The following is an 18,728-nucleotide window of genomic DNA, read 5'->3' on the forward strand; positions in this document are numbered from 1 at the left end:
TATGTCTTTTTCATGTATGAAAGGTTCTGTGAAATCTCTCCAGGGATAGCAATTTTCTGTGTTCTAAAGTCTTCTATTTATTCTATTAACTCTTTTTCCTTGGGTATTCGTTCTTTTAATTTGGTGGCTATCTTTCAGGGTGTTGCTTTCCCCCAAATGTGTACTCATTCTGGGTTGTCTGCTCATCTTTGTATTTGAGAATCCCACTTCCTCTGCTCATTCTGTTTGATGTAACCCAACTCTGGTGATTGTGGGTTGGGGCACACATGCCCCTGGAAGCTGTGCACCTTATATTCCCTTCCAGGTATGGGAGCTCTGGTGGGGGGTATTGTCTTGCCTTCTGGCTCAGTACCCACACTCCAGGCTTCGACCTCTGTGCTTAATGCAGCTGGGGAGGAGCCAGCATCCTTAAAAGTAGCCCCAGTGGCTTCCTCTCACTCCAGCTTGACTTCTGGACTCAACCACACACACACCCACCCACACACACACACACACACACACACACACACACCCACGGGAAATTTTAATGCCCACATTTTGGTCTGTGGTTTTCGCTGCTTTTCCTTCTTCATAGAAGTGATCTCTGCTCTCTGTCTTTCAAGAATTCTTAAAAATTTCTAGTCTGCCTGCAGCATTCTTTACTGTTTGGTCTCCATCCTGCCATTCCTTTTCCATTGCCTACAGCCAGCCACGGCTGGGCAGGCCCAGGTGAGGTACCCAGGGGCCTCCCAGCCAGGTCACAGCCAGGCAGCCCCCAGAGCCTCTGCTTTCTGAGTCCCACTCCCTAAGACAAGGGTGCTTTTTCCTTTGTAATGATGGATTTAGAGGCTGCTTCAAGGTACTTTATAAATAAACTTAGTTTTGAATGAAAATCAGTAAAAAAGAAAATCCAATGTTGAATGTGGACAGAAAGAAAGTATCAGAAAACTGAAAACATTTCCCAGGTATTTAAAGCTCATGTAGGACTCAAATTTTCCCAGCCACAGTTCCATCAGAATCGGTGCAGGGGGGTGTGACTTTAAAACACAGTGTGGGTCCTGAAATTAGAGCTCAGGTCACTTTATTCTGGGAACTTCGTGGTCTAGGAGCCAGCAGGCTTGAGGCAGGGCTGGGAGGCCCTGGGTTTGGGTTCTTCATGCTCGCTGTACTTGTAATTTCTACTAGATTGGCTGACTTTGTTGCTAGATTATAAATTCCATGAGAACAAGGACTCCATCTGTCTGGTTCATTACTCTGTCCTAACACTTAGCAGTCAGATCTGCTAATGGGGACAAATACATTCAATAATAAACATTTGTTGAATAATGAATGAATGAAAAGGAGAACAAGTCAGTCTGTAGCCCCTCAGTGCAGGGTAAAACTCCTTTCTGGGCCAGGCAGGTTAATATAAATGAGTAAAATGGCTCATATAAGGCAGTGGGAACCAGTGGGAATTATTGCAGCTAACAGTGCATGCCGGGCTAAAGGCATTCAAATCCCAGTTTTATAAAACTGCCAGCCAAATGAGAGACATTTCTGGGGGTTGGCAGGGAGGAGGGGTGTTGGTGTAGGCCAGTGACGTCTGCCCCGGAGACTGCTGCTTGTTCTCGAGGACCGTCATAGTGTCCACTGCGGCCTCGTGGTCTAAACATTCGACCCTGTAGGCGAAGTCGGTAGGATCTGAGAAATACAGAAGAAATGCTGTCATCTCACTTTAAATTTCCTGTAAAACCCTGACCTCTGGAAGAGCAATCATGAAACACTAATTCACAGCTGTTATCTCATTGTATCCCATCAACAACCTTGTCTGTCATCTTTGGTCAGAGTACATTTTCCCATAGTAGAGGTGGGGGCTTGGGCTTAGAGACTTGCTTGGGGACACAGCTGGAGTGGGCCCAGTACCCTGGCCCAGAACTTACACCTGGCTGCCCCATTCTAAGGGTAGTTAGAGGTTTAATGCTTCATCTGCTAACACTTAACCCACATTTTAACACATTTAATGGCCTCAAGGCAGCTTTGTGTCCGAAGCTCTTACCAGTTTCCTCAGTTCCATGCAAGCCTGTGGGCAGTCCGAGCCCCTGACTCCTCCTGCTCTGGAGACCACTGCTCTCCATGTGCTGGGGCAGGAAAGGAACACACGTGCACATGGCTGAGAGCCTGGACTCGGAGTCAGACCGTCGTTCATCCAAACTGGCTCTGCTGTTGCTAGCCCATGACCTTCTGCTGGTACTTAGGTGCGCTGGGCCTGTAAGATAAGGGCACCCGCTGGGGTGGTGACAGCTGCAATGGGATAAGGTGGGCAGAGAGGTTAGCTTGGTAATTGGTAGCTGCTGCGGTGGTGTTATAGTTATTATTACTGTTATCGCAAACAGTGTTATGGTTGCCCAGGTTCACTCTTTTCCTGGCCCAGCAGAAGGAGGCAGCTCAGGCTTGTGAGGCCCTGATCCAGTGACCAGCAAACCCTGCTGCACTTGAGTCCGCGGTCGGCCTCTGCCCGCCCCCCCCCCCCCCTCCACCTCCGGCTCTCTCTCTGGCAAGGCCGGTGTGCACAGCCCCCCGCCCCCCGCCCCGGCTCTCTCTCTGGCAAGGAGGCCGGTGTGCACAGCCCCCCCTCCACCTCCGGCTCTCTCTCTGGCAAGGAGGCCGGTGTGCGCAGCCCGTCGTCCTTGCCCACCAGCAGCCTTCCGCCCTGGGCGCCGTGCAGGGGGCTTTCTCTTGAAAGGGCTTTAACTTCACATTTTAAACACCGAACATTGAAGCTGCATATAACAAGGCTATAAAGCAAAGCTATAAAGTTACTTTTTGCAGAGAAATCTCTGGAGGACAACTTCAAAGCAACGTGGATCCCTTTAAAGTATTGGCAGGTTGGCTTTCAAAGCGATTTACCCAGGTTCTCTCTCTCCAGACGGAAAGGTTTTGCACGGCCTTCTCGAGGGAGTGCTGCTACTTGGCTCATCTCCCTTTGCCCTGGAACAGGTGGTTTTAGGTCACGGGCATTGTAAAGGCAGAGGTCCCTAAGTTTTGCTCACCCAGTATGAGCAAATGTATAATTTCTTTTGTGAAGAAGATACCAGCTGTGCAGAATTTAGGTTTCTTTTTAATGTAATATTTTGTAAATGCAATTATGTCATTTAAATTTGTATTAATTTAACAGAAGCAAAACCAAATTGGAAAAGGAGGAATTATTGACATTGAAATTTATTACAAGAGATTTTTCTTAAAATATCTCATCAATTTAACAGATCATGAAAGACACATTAAGAGGTCAGAGTTGCCATCTTTTTAAACTCTCTGTTTCCATTTAAGACGGATTTGAATGGACTCACTGATAGGAAAATGGTACCTCGCTGCCTGCCCACTCTGGTCTTTGTTAGCTAAGCTATGGGCTTGGGTTTGGAACATTTCTGCTCCATGACTCGAATGTGCACAGGTGTCCAGCGTGTCCTCAGTCTCTAAACGGCTTCACAGCCTCTCCAGGGCTCTACTCTTTAGTTTGACTCTACCCCCTCATCATTTGGATTTTGTCACCTGGGAGTTTTTTGTGGGCTCATGGGTGTTAATAGTCCCCGAGTTTCTTCCTGTTGAGATGGGTGGCCTGTTGTTTTTAAGTCTGGACCACTTGACTGGACACACTGAGTTGGACAGATGCTCCTCCACCACCTTCTGGTGCCGAGCGCTCTCTGAGCCATTCCTTTGGGGACAGATGTGTTCCAGGGCTGGGATCCAGGGTCCTTCATACCACTGTCCTTCCCACTACTCTGGGGAGTTGATTTATTTGCAGGAGTGAGGACAGGATTTAAACATACATGTAAACGTATCATTTTCTTCTAATTACAAAATTAGGAATAGTCTTCTAAGAAAAAATTAAGTAAAACAAAATAGAAAAGAAAGTCCCCATAATGGCACTCCCAGAGAGAACATTGTGAATAGTTCAATGATTATTTTTCCAGAGCTTTTGTTTTTTAATCCTCATCCGAGGACATTTTTGCATTTACCTTCAGATAGAGCAGGAGGGAGAGAGTGAGGAAGAGAGAGAGAGAGAAGCATCGGTGCAAGAGAGACAAATTGACTGGCTGCCACCCACATGGCCCCAACCAGGGCTGGGGATAAACTGCAACCGAGGTATGTGCCCACAGCGGGAACCGAACCCGGGGCTCTCTGGTCCGCGGGCCGATGCTCTAACCGTTGAGCCAAACCGGCCAGGGCTTTTCCAGAGCTTTTGTATGCATAGAAACGAATAATTATTTTAAAAATTGGGCTTATTCTACACACACATTTTTCAACATGCTTCTTTTAACCTCAGCGTGTACCTTGCACATGATCCATCTCGTTCTCTGGCTTGGCTGCCCGAGGCTCCCAGCACCTGCTCTATGAGTCATTTAGCCCACCTCTGACCAGTGAGGCTCCGGACCATTCTCTGTCATGACGATGCCTCAGCAGTCTTTGTATGCTTAAAAGTGAGGGCTCTGTTTCTAGAGGGATTTGGTCAGATGGTATTTGTGTACATTGTGAATGTCCAGTCAGCCATTTCTGCCCTCTCTGCCTCCAGACACATCTCTAAGTGCATCTCCCGCCCCCTGCTGCCACCTTCATCTTCCACCTGCTGCCGCAGCTGCAACTGTTTGCCCCGTCTCCACCCTGGCCCCAACTCAAAATCCACTTGGTCTCCAAGCATCATAATGAGCTTTGAAAACAGAAATCAGATCATGTTGTTTCTGCTTAGCGCCCTTCAGTGGCCTCTCATTGTCCATAAAACAAAGTCCAGACTCTGCCCTGAGGCCTGCAGAGCCCTGGCTTGGGTAACCCCTTCCTGTTCCCTACCCTCCCTTCACTGGGTGCGCGCTGCCCTCCACCGTTGCCACCTGCTGGCCTTGGCCTCTGCTGTTCCTCCTGCCTGGCACACTGTGCCCCACCGGCTCCCCGGGCAGCTGTGCGTCACCCACCTTCCCTGGCCAGCCTCCATCGGGGCTCCCTCCGCCCACCCACTGTGTTCTGCCATCTAGGCAGGCCCTTTCCTCCATGGTCCTGGCCACATCTGAAGTGCCCGTTTCTTTTTCTTTGTGCGGTGATTGCTTGAGGCTTTGCCACCGTATTCCCCACTGTGACTTCAGCCCTTAGCATGCCTACTGGCACGAGTACATTAACACTGGGCGTTGCCCCCCCTCCCCCCCCCGACTGCACCCTGATGGAATCAGAAGGAGCAGGAGCGGTGGCTGGGGGCGCACGTTACCTCTCGCCATTTCCTCACTGTAACTAGTTGGACCAGCTCAGAGGCTCTAGGCCTCAGTTCTCCAATTTGGGAGACTCCAAAAATTTAGTCACTTAAATGTGGAGTTGCGACATCATCAAGGTAGTGAAGAGGCTGGAGGGAGCTTGCTCAGCTGACCATGGGTTCAAGAATCCTAATGTCCCATCCACATCCTTCCTGGGCTGGCTGTGGTTCGTGGCTCCGCTCTGCCTTAGACATTGGGGACGGAGGGGGTGACCGTGGGCCCCGGGACAGATGGGGATTTCCTGGACAGCAGCTATCTTCCAGCTAGGACTGTCCCAGCTAGCTGGGACCCATTTTCTTGTTTCATTCCACAGTGACTAGGCAAGAATTTTGAGGCTCCAGAGAGGAGTTTGCCCCTGGTTGTCTCATCTAGTCTTGCCTCCTTCCCTGCAGAACATACAACTGAAGCTGACCCCGTTTGAGATTGGGGTCTGGGCCAAGAACAGGAGCCGACTGCCCATCCTGTTTTAGCAGGAGTTCGAGTTAGCACAGGGTTTTGCTCCACCGACCGATCTTGCAGGTTACTGTGAGGATCAAATGAAAGAATGAGTTGAAAATGTTTTATAAAGTACAAAGCATTATTCCTCTGTAAAGGATACTAGTTTCACAATCACTGAAACTGCTATCAAACATCACGTTTCCGTGCAGAGGAACAGGGAATCCATTGACCTCCAACTGCCACACAGTCAGACCGAAGACATGAGCCATGACCTCATTCTAGCTGCAGTGAAGGTTGCATGGACCACCTGCCTCAATACCCTCAACTAGAAGACCTTGTTATTATCTTTTTAAATGCCATTGATGAATACGTGCTCACTTTAACACGTACAGGGGTTTTCAACCTCACCACTACTGACATTTGACCAGATACGTCTTTGTTGTGGGGGACTGTCCCGTACATTCTGGGATGTTTAGCAGCATCTCTAGCCTCTACCTGCTAGAAGCCACAACACCCCATTTCCCATTATGACCAAAAACATCTCCAGTCATTGTCATATGCCCTCTGGGGGGCACAATCTTTCCCAGGTCAGGCCACTACTTTAATAAAGCTTCTGTGAAGCAGGGATTTGTTAATCCATTTTTATAGATGTTAAGATGCAGCGTGGAGGAGTTAAGTAACTTGTTAAGGGTCACATCACAATGCCACCTCCATGGCATGTGGGTGCTCTCCACCCCTTCTTACAGCCACCCCAGTCACTGACATAAAATAGTCATTTAGAAAATATTTGTTAAGCACCTACTATATGCCAGGCACTGTTCTGTTTGCTCAATATAAATACCATGGATATTTGGTGTTGGGCAGGATGGAAGGGAGAGGGTGTAAAAGAGACAGCTCTGTTAGTTTCCTATTGCTGTTGTCACAATTTACCACCAACTTAGTGGCTTTTCTTACAGTTCTGGAGGTCAGAAATCCAAATTTACTGGTCTAAAATCAAGATGTCAGCAGACCTGTGTTCCTTTTGGAAGCTCTAGAGGAGAATCCCTTTTCTCTTCCAAGGCCAGCAGTGTAACATCTTTTCTCCTCCCTGACCTCTGTGTCCATCCTATATCTTTTCTTCCTGATGTTAATCCTCCTGCCTCTCTTTCACAAAGACTTTTGTGATTATGTTAGATCCCTCTGGATAATCCAGGGCAGGCTTCCCCATTTCAAGATCCTTAATTTAGTTACGTCTGCAGAGTCCCTTTACCATGTAAAGTGACATTCACAGATCCCAGGAATTAGAACGTGGACATATTTGGAGACCATTTATTCAGCCTACCACAGTCTGCCCTCTGGCCCCCAAGGATTTATTTCCATCCCACATACAATATACATTAATCTCATCTCAGGTTTTTCAGAAGTCTCAACCCACTACAGTATCAATTCAAGTCCAAAATATGTCTAAGTCTCATCTGCTTGAAGTTCCCAAATTTTATCATCCTTATCATCTAAATTAAGCATGGGTGAGACTCTGGATATAACCCAAATCAGGGCAGAGTTTCTATCCATCTGTGTATTTGTGACACTAGAAAGCCAGTTATCTGCTCCTAAATACAGTGATAGGTCAGGCATAGGAAAGCAGTTATAGAAATTCCCACTACAATAGGGAGAAAATGAAAGGAGAAAGGGTGTCACCAAAGCCAAGCAATTTTTAAATCCACTGGGCCAACTCTATTAGGTTCCAAGGCCCAAGAATAATTCCTGTGGTTGAGGGCTCCACCCTCTGGGCCCATGGCTCCACTCTTAAAGTCATCTTTTTCTCTCACGAAGGGTACATTGTGCTTGCAGCTAAGTGATTTTATCAACCTGTTTCCTGCCTGTAGAATTTCGGGAGTCTGACAACCTTCTTTTATTTTCTCCTTTCTCTCTCTCATTCAGTTCTAGCTGGAAGTGTTTCTGCCGGTATGACATTCTCAGAAACCTTGTGGGTCTCCTATGTATGTCTCTAGAATTTATTCCATTAGACAAGAGATTCCTCTACAAGTCTTTGCTGGATAATCCCATCTCTATTCCTGGTTCCTGCTTAGATGTCCATGAGGATCCGTGAACCATATGTCTAATCTCTTCAAAGATCCCTCAGTGAGATTGGATGCTCTAGACTTTGGATCCTCTGCAATACTAGCAAAAGGCTGTCTAGTCACGCCCTTGGATTTCCCTCCAGAGCATGCTTTCTGACAGGGAATCCTCTAATATAATGTCTTTTGCAACCTAGATAGACTGAGAGTTTTCCAAATCATCAGATCCCAGTTACTTTTTTTTTTTTATCCTCACCCGAGGATATTTTTCCATTTTTTGTACAGATAGAGTGGGAGGGAGAGAGAGGAAGGAGAGAGAGAGAGAGAAACATCGACGTGAAGGGACACATCGAGTGGCTGCCACCCGCAGGACCAACCAGGGCCGGGGACAAACTGCAACCGAAGTACGTGCCCTTAGCGGGAACCGAACCCGGGTCTCTCTGGACCGCAGGCCGATGCTCTAACCGCTGAGCCAAACTGGCCAGGGCAGATCCCAGTTACTTTTTACTTAACAGGTTTCCTCCTCAGTCTGTCTCTTTCCACTCACTTTTTTTTTTTTTCTAAGCAGCAAGAAGAAATCAGGCTCCATCTTCAACACTTTGCTTGGAAATCTCTTTGGCTAAATATCCAAGTCCGTCATTACAGTGTTACTTGCCACATAAATTGTAGGACACAATTCAGCTACAATTTTGCCATTTTATAAGACACTCTCTCCTCTAGTTTCCAATAGCATGATCCTCATTTCCTCGCCAGCAGCACCTTTAATGTCCACGCTTGTCATTGGTCTGTTGAGGATGATTTCTCTCAAATTATCCAAGTTTTCTAATCAGTGCTTCTCACGTCTTCAGGAGCCCTCACTGAATTATAGGGCCCAGGGATTAGGACTTGGACATCTTTGGGGAGTCATTCAGCCTACCACACAGCTATTAAGTTTACTGGTCAACCACCAAACCTTTATTCATTGCTTCTCCTTTTCTCATAAGTATGTTAGATGCTATGAGGGCTACAGGGGCAGTAAAGCTAGGATGGCCAAACGTACCGGTGTGCCCAAATAGTCCATGTCACACTTTTTGTCCCAGTGTAAATGTAGTCGTGTTCTTTCTCGAAAGTGTCTTGGCTTTGGTGATACATTTTCTGGTCACTCTTATCTTAATTCTTGGCCTTAAGATTGTAAATCTGCAGTCTTATGGAGACAAATCACATGAAAAGCTGTCAAGCAGTAATAGTTAAGTGCTAAATATTTTGACATTCTAAACATCCTTCAGTGCACAGGACAGCCCCCCACAACTGTCTACCAGACATTTACCATCTGGAATTTCAGGACCATCTGGAGGCCTTTGGGATTTCATATTCAAAGTATGGCCCTGGACCAGAGCATCATCATCACCTTGTTAGAAATGCAAACTCTTGGGCTCCATCCACAATTCACTGAATCAGAAACTGCGGGTGGGACCCCCACAATCTGTTTTAACAAGCCCCAACCCAAACATCTCTCACACACGTGCACACACATGCGTGTGCACACACACACTCTTCATGGCATCCCGGGCATGTGAACAGCGCAATTAGTACTGCAGACACCGTTCTGTTCCGAGAGTTACTCGTTTGTCCCTGCTGCAGACACTGTTCTGTTCCGAGAGTTACTCGTTTGTCCCTGCCCTTTGTTTTCTCATCTTCAAAGTGGTGACGGCACAGGGATTGAGATGATTTGGGTAAATGTTGGTTTGGTGGGAATAGTTCTTTGGTTCCAATGACCTATTTCAAATGAGTTTTTATCAAAGTAATGTATTTCATCTGTCACTTTCCTTGACTTTTGGCAGGAGCTAAGAAAAAGCCTAGAGCGTAGTGTAAATCTACAAAGGAAAGAAGAGGATTGTTCCAGTGACGAGTATGACTCCATTGAAGAAGATGTAGTCTCTGAGCCCGAGCCTGAGGACGAGGCACTGGTGGGCTATCCCAGACATGACCCCCCTCTTTCCAGGGGAGAGTCAGTGCAGAAGGACGCTCCTGAGGACCAGCAGACAAAAGGACCCCTTCCACAGGGCCCTGACACCCTCGTGGTGCTGGAATTTAACCCAACTTCCAAAAGTAAGCTCTGCCTTATGTGGCATTTCTTTGCCTTTGGTGTCTCTGGATCTAAGAGCGGGACTTAAGTTTGCAGCCATCCTCTGAATTCAGCTTCAGGAAGACCATCTTACAGGCCAGGGAGGTGTATCAGTTAGGTCCCTGCTGACTGCAAGAGGCAGAGGCCTCCAAGGAACCCTGAAGTTCCAGGTGCATGTCTGGCAGTTGTGGGGCTGTCCTGCGTGTTGTGGGTATTTAGCAGCATCCACACACCAACTGGCCTAAGCAGAAGGGACTACGTATTGGCTTAGATAACTGAGGAGTCCAGAGCTTAGCAGGACTCCTTGCTCGCTCTCCTCTCCCCTCCTCTCCCCTCCTCTCCCCTGCCTTTCCCTTCTCTGTTCATTCTCTTCTGCTCCCCTCCCCTTCCTCCCTCTGCCTCTGCCTTCTTGCCTGTCTGGGTGCCATGCTCAGGCAGGCGCTCTGCATCCACAGAAGTGAGACATTGGCTTCGCAACTCCATCAGAAAGTGGATTTTTCTTCTTAAAATCTCCAGCAAAAGTCCCAACTCTGGGTTTTAAACCCACCCTGGGTCACATCTCTGAACTAGTCACTGTGGCTCCGATTGGCCAGGTCCAGACCCAGATGTGGCCATCACCACCCAAACAGCATGAATGACAATGGTCTCCAAAGGAAAATCCAGGCGAGTCTTCAGACAAAGCCTGCTGGGCAGGCAGGAGCCGCAGCTGCCCACCCGCGGTCTTCCAGAAAAGACCCTGGAAAGTAGAGTGAAAATCAGCTGGTGGGCGTGGGGAGGGCCGCTGCCGTGTCCTCGTTCTCCCGGCCGAGCTCCTGCGCCTCTGCTGCTCCTGCTGGGTGTGCCCTACTTTTTGGATCCGATTTCAAGACCCACCAGGTGGGCAGCGTGAGTGAACCTAAGGAAGAGAAAGGAGGGAACGTGTGACTCGGGCGCTGAGTGTGTCCGTCCATGTGGACCCCAGGCCAGGGCGGCTGAAACAGCCACGGGAATGTATCTTCTCCCGGTTCTGGAGGCTCGGAGCCAGGATCAGGGTGTGGGCAGGGTGGGTTTCTTCTGAAATGTGCTCTCCTGGCTCGGGCATGTTTGTCTTCTGGCTGTGTCTTCATATGGTTTTCCCTCTGTGTGTCTGTTTAATTTCCTCTTCTAATAAGGACACCGGTCAGATGTATCCATGCCCACCATGACTGACTTGTTTCACCTTAATTACCTTTTTAGAGACCCTGTCTCCAAACACAGTCACGTTCTGAGGTATTAGGTGTTAGGACTTGATCGTAGGAGTTTTGGGGGGAAATAATAACAGGCAGTGACACCCAATGGTTGATGTTGCCAGAGAGAACCTTTGTCCCTCAGACATGCTCTTGTGTCCCTCACACATGTCGTCTCTCACCTCCAACCCTTGCCTGGGTGGTTCCCTCTGCCCGAATCACCACATTTCCTCTCCTTTCCACGCCGAACCCTGAAACCTGGCTCCCTGTTTCCCTCTCGACACTTAGCTGTCTCTGCACCCCAGCACGCTTGCCCTTGGGGCCTCCTCTGCTCCCATGGTGTCGTCAGGGCACAGGCCAGCTCCTCCCCTCGACTGCCCCCAGCTGCGGCACTCACCTGCCCAGGAAGCCTGTCCAGACAGTGGTGGGGCGGGGCCCACCTGAAGTGTCTGGTGGTAGAGGCAATGGTGATATGCTTCCGTGTGACACCCCCAGGTGTATGTTGCAGTGGGGAGGTGGGGAGGGAAGGGGAGGGCTGTCAGGAGGGTGACCAAGCCCCCCCACCCTCACCCCAAACGGGAGGCATGAAAATCCCTTCCAGGTGTGAAGGACGAGGCCACAGAGGGAGAACAGTTGGACTCCAGGCACAGTTTGAGAGGGAGCATAGGACAAGAGAGAACTTTCTTGACATTTTACAGTTTTTAGCAATTCAATTGGCAGGCCCCGCATTGGCCACGGTGCTGTCTGACCTGTGAGCGCACAGAGGGTGGCACGCTGCCTCCTGCCACCCTCATCTGCCCCCTTTCATCAGCAGCCTCTTCTTTAGCCCAGCAGGAGCCAGATGCCCACTGAGAGGAGCAGGAGGGAGCCCCAGGGGCCTGTTGTCAGGTCTCTCCAGACCCAGCGTGAGCCTGGGGTTCTGAACTAATCCTAAGCATTTACTCCAGACCGGTCAGCAGGACCCTGGGAAGATGTGCGTGGTTCTGGGCTGTTCATCCCTTCGCTCATTCATTCACTGGGCATGCCCGTGCCCCGTACAAGGTGCTGGGACACCAGGCCCCGCCCCTTTTGCTGCAGCTTTTCATCCTAGCAGGGGAAGCACACAGTAAGTGTATAAACACATAAATAATAACAATTGCCTTATTGTTGTGTTCTTTTTTTCTTTTTTTATCCTCACCCGAGGACATTTTTTCCATGTTTTATTCAGATAGAGCAGGAGGGAGAGAGAGGAAGAGAGAGAGAGAGAGAAACATCGACGTGAAAGGGACACATCGAGTGGCTGCCACCCGCACGACCCAACCAGAGCCGGGGACAAACTGCAACCGAAGTACATGCCCTTAGCGGGAACCGAACCCGGGTCTCTCCGGACTGCAGGCCGACGCTCTAACCGCTGAGCCAAACTGGCCAGGGCTGTTGAGTTCTTAATAACATGTACCGAGCACTATTCCAAGGGCTATACATACAGTCCTTCATTCAATCCTCACAACCCAAGGAAGTACTTGTTTTACAAAAGGGGAACTGAAGCACAGAGAAGTCAGATGACTTGCCCAAGGTCACCGCTAGGCAGGCACAGAGCGGGATCCAGCTCCTCCAGCAGGCTGAGCCCAGCGCCTGAGCTCTTAATCACTGGGCTAAATAAATAAACCAGATGGTGACAAAGGGACAGCTGGGCTCTGAGGAGCCAGTAGGCACCCCACCCCTCTGCTTTTCCTTCTAAGTTGTGAGACAAATGAGAACGAGGCACAGACTCTGATAGGAGGGGGGCAGATTATTGCCTTTCCAACTGGTAAGAGCTGGGCCGGTGGCCATTCAGGACTGCCCCCTGAGGTGGGCAGACCCGACCGCAGGTGTTGGCAGAGCGGGACTGCTGGCGGCATCACTGTGGGAGGGCTGTGTGCCCTGAGAGCGGTGGGTGGCTGGCAGCAGGGGGAGTGGCCGGTGGAGCCCCGATGGCTCCCGCCCCCTCTCCCGTTCCATCTGTCCGCCTGGTGAGTGGGAGGCAGCGAGTGAGCCGCACGGAGAAGGGCAGGAGTTATTCTTCCAGTGACTGGGAAAGGAGAGGGCTGGGTCGGCTGAGGGATTCAGAGCCTCGAAAGTTACGAGGATTATGAAGCAGGACACTGTCGGGGTGGGGTCAGAGAAGGGCTGGAGGCTGGAATGGTCAGAGAAGCCTTCTCAGAGGAGGTGGCGCTTCGGCTGGCGCAGGAGGAGGAGGAGGCAGCCATGGGAACAGCACGCCTACAGGGCTTAAAGAGGGAAGAGCTGGTGCGCCCAAGGACAGGAACAGGGCCAGGGAGTGTGGGCCAGGATGAGGCCGGCAGTGACCCAGGCCACTCGCCAAGAGTCTGACCCTCTGGAGCCCTAGAAAATGTCCTTTATAGACTGTGAGGGCTGAGGCAGGCCTCCTGGCCATAGTTTCTGCAGGACTGTCCTGCGGAGAGGAGGAGGACCGTAGATAGGGGGTTAAGGGCAGGCTCCGAGCCCTGCAGTCCTGGTCTAAGGCTGATGCCATCACTTCCTAGCTCTGTGACCTTGAACAAATGACTTGACCACAGAGCCTTGCTCTGTAAGGTCTGTATTAGTTTTACATTGCTGCTGTAATACATACCACAAACGTGGTGCTTCAAACCGTACAAATGCACTGTCTGACGTGTGCAGGCCAGAAGTTTGCTGTGCGTCTCACAGCTAAAATCACGGTGTCAGCAGCGCTGTGTTCCCTCGGGAGGCTCCAGGGGGGACCTGTTCCCTGGTCTTGTCCGCTTCGTGGGTTCCCACAGTCCTTGGCGCCGGCCCCTTCTTGCACCTTGGAGCAGTGATGTGGCATCTCTGTGTCTTCCTCCCGTAGTCACACCGCCCTCTTCCACGCGTGTGTGTGAATGTGCGTGTGTGCGCGTGCGCATGTGTGCACGCATGTGTGTGTGCGTGGGGGTGAATGTGTGAGCGTGCGCGCGTATGTGTGTATGTGCGCATGCGTGCGTGTGAGTATGGTAACATTTACGTAACACAGAATCTACCGTTTTCACCATCGTTAGGAGCACAGTTTGTGGTATTTGTACTCTCATGCTGTTCTGCCATCATCACCACTATCTTCAGAAGTTTATCTTCAGCCCAGGCAGAAACTCTGTTCCTCTTCCACTTCCAAGGCCCCTTGTGATTACACTGGGTCCACTGGGATAATCCAAGATAATCTCCTCATCTTAACATTAGCTGATTACCAGGGTTAAGCCGCTTTGTTCTGTAACCTAACGTGTTTACAGGTTCAGGGATTAGGGCCACGTTGGGGCCATTACTCTGCCCGCCTCTGCCTTCCAGGATATTTGTGTGCCGAGGACCTAACCCAGTGCCTGTCGCTCTTGCTGCCGTCACGTTAGTCAGCACTTGGGGAGCCAGTCTGTAGTCATTCACCCCTCTATCCTTTGCCTTGTCCCGTTGGACATAGCAGGCCCTCTCTCACCCTCTGCGCTCAGCCCTGGATGTCAGGCCGATAGGGGGCAGCTACTTCAGAACGTGTAGAGAAATGTGTGTCCCTCTAAAGTCAACAGAGGGCAGCGGAGAAGTTAGTGTGAGTCTGACAGACCCCACACATGTCCCCAGCGTCTGCCCCGAGCTCCCAAGAATCTTGAGGGGCCCTTGATTCTGGGACTCCCTCTCCTTTGGGCCACACAGGCCCTGGATCCCCTCTGCTGGGACACGTCACCTTGCCCTTCAGCAGGAACTTCCTGGCTTCTCCGCCCCAGCCCACCGGGCTCCCACACTCTGCCCAACTCTTCTCCCTGCTGTTTGCTTCATTCTGTTCATCCCCGGCCGCCCTGCCCACGAGGCTGGTGTCTGCCTGGTGGTCCTGAGCCTGTCCTCCCGCTCTTAACTCTCCGCAGGCTCCGAGGCCCTGGAGCCGTTTTCCCTGACCCTGAGCTGTTCGCGAGCCTCCTGCACAGTTTCTGCCGCCTGCACCAAGTACCTGTACTAACTTTGAGCTGTTATTTAAACCAGCACCTTTCTTTTCTCCTTCCCTCCCCCCTCTTCACCACCTTCCCCTCCTCCCTTCCTTCCTTTCTCTTTCTTTTCTTCACAATTCTAGGATTATTTCAAGCAATAATATTAATGAAATCAAGGGTTGATGTGCTGGTTACATTTTTTCCCCATACACATTCAGGCACATAATTGCTTAAAAACTTGTTGTCCACATGGCATCTGGAATCATCTCCTATTCCCCCGGGGTCCAGGTGCCCCACTTTGGGAAACACTGACCCTAAAGCAGGGCCTGGGGCCCTCCAGTGTCCGGCTGCACTCGCCAGCCCAGGCCCCAGCCGCTCACCTGCCGTGTGCCTTCCAGCTGTGACCCTGTCATCCATGCGAGCCCCTCACTGTCCACTGCGCACCTGCTAGCCTGTCCTCCGGCTGCGGGCTCTTCTTCTGTCCCGGCCGCACTCATCCGTCCAGCCGCCTGTCCTCGCGGGCGGAAAATGCGCTTTCCTGTATTCTTTCATCCCCAGTGCCCTCGGTTGCACCGTTGTTTCCTGTACCGTGCTGCCAGTTCAACCCAACCCCTCATCTATTGTAAGACGTCCCTACTCATAAATGTGTCCATCTGAAAACCTGTGTGTGTCCTAGGATATTTCATTTATTGGCCTAAATGCAATGCTTGGCCCATGGCAGCGCTCAGCAAACTCGTTTCTTTGTCTGCGTTATTCCCATCTGTGACCCCAAGCGAGCATGGTTCCTGGCATGGGGTAGGAGCTCAGTAAGTATTTGTTGAATGAATAAGTGAACGAACAAATACACAGATGCCTGAGCAGAATGTCCCAGCTCTGCTTGCACTCAGTATTTGACATAAACAATTGTTTTCCAACAGGTAATAAGAAGGAAAGGAATTTGTCTGCTAAGCGAAAGAACAGTGCTGAGGTCGTCATTCCCAGCAAGCCAGAGCCAGCCCTGACTCCCCAGCCCCCCACTGTGTTCCCAGACCAGGAGAGGCCATGTTCAAGTAAGAGTTCTGGGGGCCCCTGAGCAGGGCTGGGTCGGGGCCTGGATCACTCTCAGTAGGGTGCTAGGATGGGTGCTTGCTTCATTATTCTTTCTGCCAAGGTCTGAGCTGTTTTGCAAATGTATTATTAGTCAAGGTCTCCAGGGAAACAGAACCTATAGGGAGAGCAAAAGAGAGAGAGAGAGAGGTTATGGAATTGCCTCATGCAGTTGTGAAGGCCGGCAAGTCAGCGCTGCAGGGTGGATTGGTAGGCTGCAGGCACAGGAAGAACCAATGTCCTGGTTCAGAGGCGATCACACAGGAAGACCTGCCCTGTAGGTGAAGCAGGCTGTTGGAGAATTCTCTCTTATGCAGTGGAAGGTCTTTTTGCTCTAGTCGGGCCTTCAACTGATTGGATGAGGCCCACCCACATGATGGAGGCAATCTGCTTTATTCTACCAATAAAGCAGATTGTTAATCTCATCTAAAAGCATTCTCTCAGGCCCTGGCCAGTTTGGCTCAGCAGTAGAGCGACGGCCCACGGATGAATGAGTCATGGGTTCGATTCTGGCCAGGGGCATGTACCTTGGTTGAGGTTTGTCCCTGGCCCTGGTTGGGGTCATGCAGGAGGCAGCCAGTTAATGTGTCCCTCTCACATCGATCTTTCTCTCTCTCTCCCTTTCTCTCCCTCCCTCTCCCTCCCACTCTATCTGAAGATAAATAGAAAAAATATCCTCTGGTGAAGATTAAAAAAATAAAATTAAAAAATAAAAATAAAAACATTCTCTCAGCCCTGGTCAGTTTGGCTTAGTGGTTAGAGCATCAACCTATGGACCAAAGGATCACGAGTCTGATTCCCGGTCAAGGGCATGTACCTGGGTTGCAGGTTCAATACCTGGCCCTGGTTGGGGTCTGGGTCATATGAGAGGCAACCAATCCATGTGTGTCTCTCACATCGATGTTTCTCTTTCTCTCTCTCTCTCTCTCTCTCTCTCTCTCTCTCTCTCTCTCTCTCTCCATCTCTTCCTCCCTCTCTCTCCCTCTTTCCCTCCCTCCTTTCTACTCTATCTAAAAAAATCAATGGAAAAATGTCCTTGGGTGAGGATTAACAAAAATAAATAAATAAACCCTCTCAGAAACACCCAGAGTAATGTTTCACCAAATGTCTGGGCTCCCTGTGGCCCAGCCCAGTGAACACATGACCATCACATCTACTTTCTTGTTCTATGACTGAGGTGTGGTTGTAATTTTTACTTTATTTTTGTTTTTACTTTTTAGTTAGTTTGTTTACTTTATGTGGGTAATAATACATGCAAATGGTACTGATTCTAAAGGTACAAAAGAGTTTATGTTGAAGAGTCAGTGTGCTGATCTAATGAAATGAAAGGTTACACTGAGTGCCACCTGGGACCCAGCCACCACTGTGAGCGCTTGGGTATATCATATGTGAGTAAATTACAGCCCATGAGCAGCCTTCACGGGGGTGCTGTGATTGTCCCATTTCACAGATGAGGAACCGAGGCGCAGAGCAGGTGCTTCACACAGCTGGACAGTGGCAGGTGCAGGCCTGCAGCCCTGGCGGAGTGACTTCACGGCCGTGTCCCTAACGCAGACTGCACACACCGGAGGCTGCAGAGAAGTCCTGGCAGCCTGGTGCCCTGGGTCGAATCCAGAGGATAGAGTGGCTCCGGGTGGGGTGGGAGTCACTCACTTCTGGTTTCTACGACCCAAAGGATCACAAAGAGCTCAAGGCATCCTGGTGTCGCAAGGATTTGGGACGCTGGAGTGCCCTGGGCAAAATCCAGCCCCAACCAGCCAGCCTTAGTTAGACAAGCTGAGCCTGAGGTCCTGGCCTCTGTGGCCGTGGCCTTTCATCCGTGTTTACTGAGGAGCTGGAGGGACAGTTTCCTGCAGGGACAGGCCAAGGGACCACGGGACCTGGCGGTGGGAACCAGCCCTCCCCTACACTCACAGCCTGGAGATCTGGACCAGTGCGTGCGGCCGGGCCTGGGGCTGGAGCTTTCCCAGCAGCTCGGGCAGATGGAGGAGGGAGGGAATAACAGTAGCTGCCGCTGACTCGTGAGCATCTGCTTCATGCTGTGCAAATGTTGTCTTGGTTTGGATTTCCCCAGAAGCAGACTCTGAGACAGGGATTCGAGAACAAGTAGTGTATTTGGGAGGTGGTTCCTGGTAGGGGACAGGAAAGGGAAGGAGCCAGTTCACTAGGCAAGTGGAGTACCAGCTGGCCGGGGAGTTCTAGGGGCAGCACGGGGCACAAGGCCAACGTTTGCCACCACTCCCCACCCTGGGGGTGAGGGCACTGGGCTCATGGTGGGTTGCAGGCTGTTTCTGGGTGTTGACTCTCCAGCACTCTGGCTCTGAGCGCAGGCTGAGGGGCTGGGGGCAGGGCAGCACCAGGCATTCTCTGATTGACCCTTATCACAACCCAAAACCCAGCTGGGGGCAAAGATGTATAATGCAAGGCAGGTCATCTTAGATGGCAGGTGATGAAGAGTGGTTACTCTAAGCAGACTGTCAGCCTGCAGAACTGAAAGGCCCTGACGTGGGATGCTTAGGCATTGCCAGATCCAGGTGATTGAACTGCCAGCAGTCTCCCTTCTCCACCTCTCCGCTCTGCATTCTTCTCTGTGCCCTTCATCCTAGACAGGCTCATGGAGGGGGTGTACGATGGCCAAGCAGCCCTGGGCT

General features: G+C 50.6%; 1 protein-coding gene across 1 annotated transcript in view; it reads left to right on the forward strand.

Annotated features, from left to right (window-relative positions):
* LOC118641794 (katanin interacting protein) overlaps positions 1–18,728 on the forward strand; it is a 203,788-nt gene that overhangs the window by 99,275 nt on the left and 85,785 nt on the right. Inside the window, exons 8-9 of the mRNA XM_036279354.1 lie at positions 9,568–9,835; positions 15,909–16,040. Coding sequence (XP_036135247.1) covers positions 9,568–9,835; positions 15,909–16,040 — 400 coding nt within the window. The remainder of the gene's footprint in view (positions 1–9,567; positions 9,836–15,908; positions 16,041–18,728) is intronic.

Source organism: Molossus molossus, unplaced genomic scaffold, assembly GCF_014108415.1.
Source record: "Molossus molossus isolate mMolMol1 unplaced genomic scaffold, mMolMol1.p scaffold_m16_p_3, whole genome shotgun sequence".
NCBI lineage: Eukaryota > Metazoa > Chordata > Mammalia > Chiroptera > Molossidae > Molossus > Molossus molossus.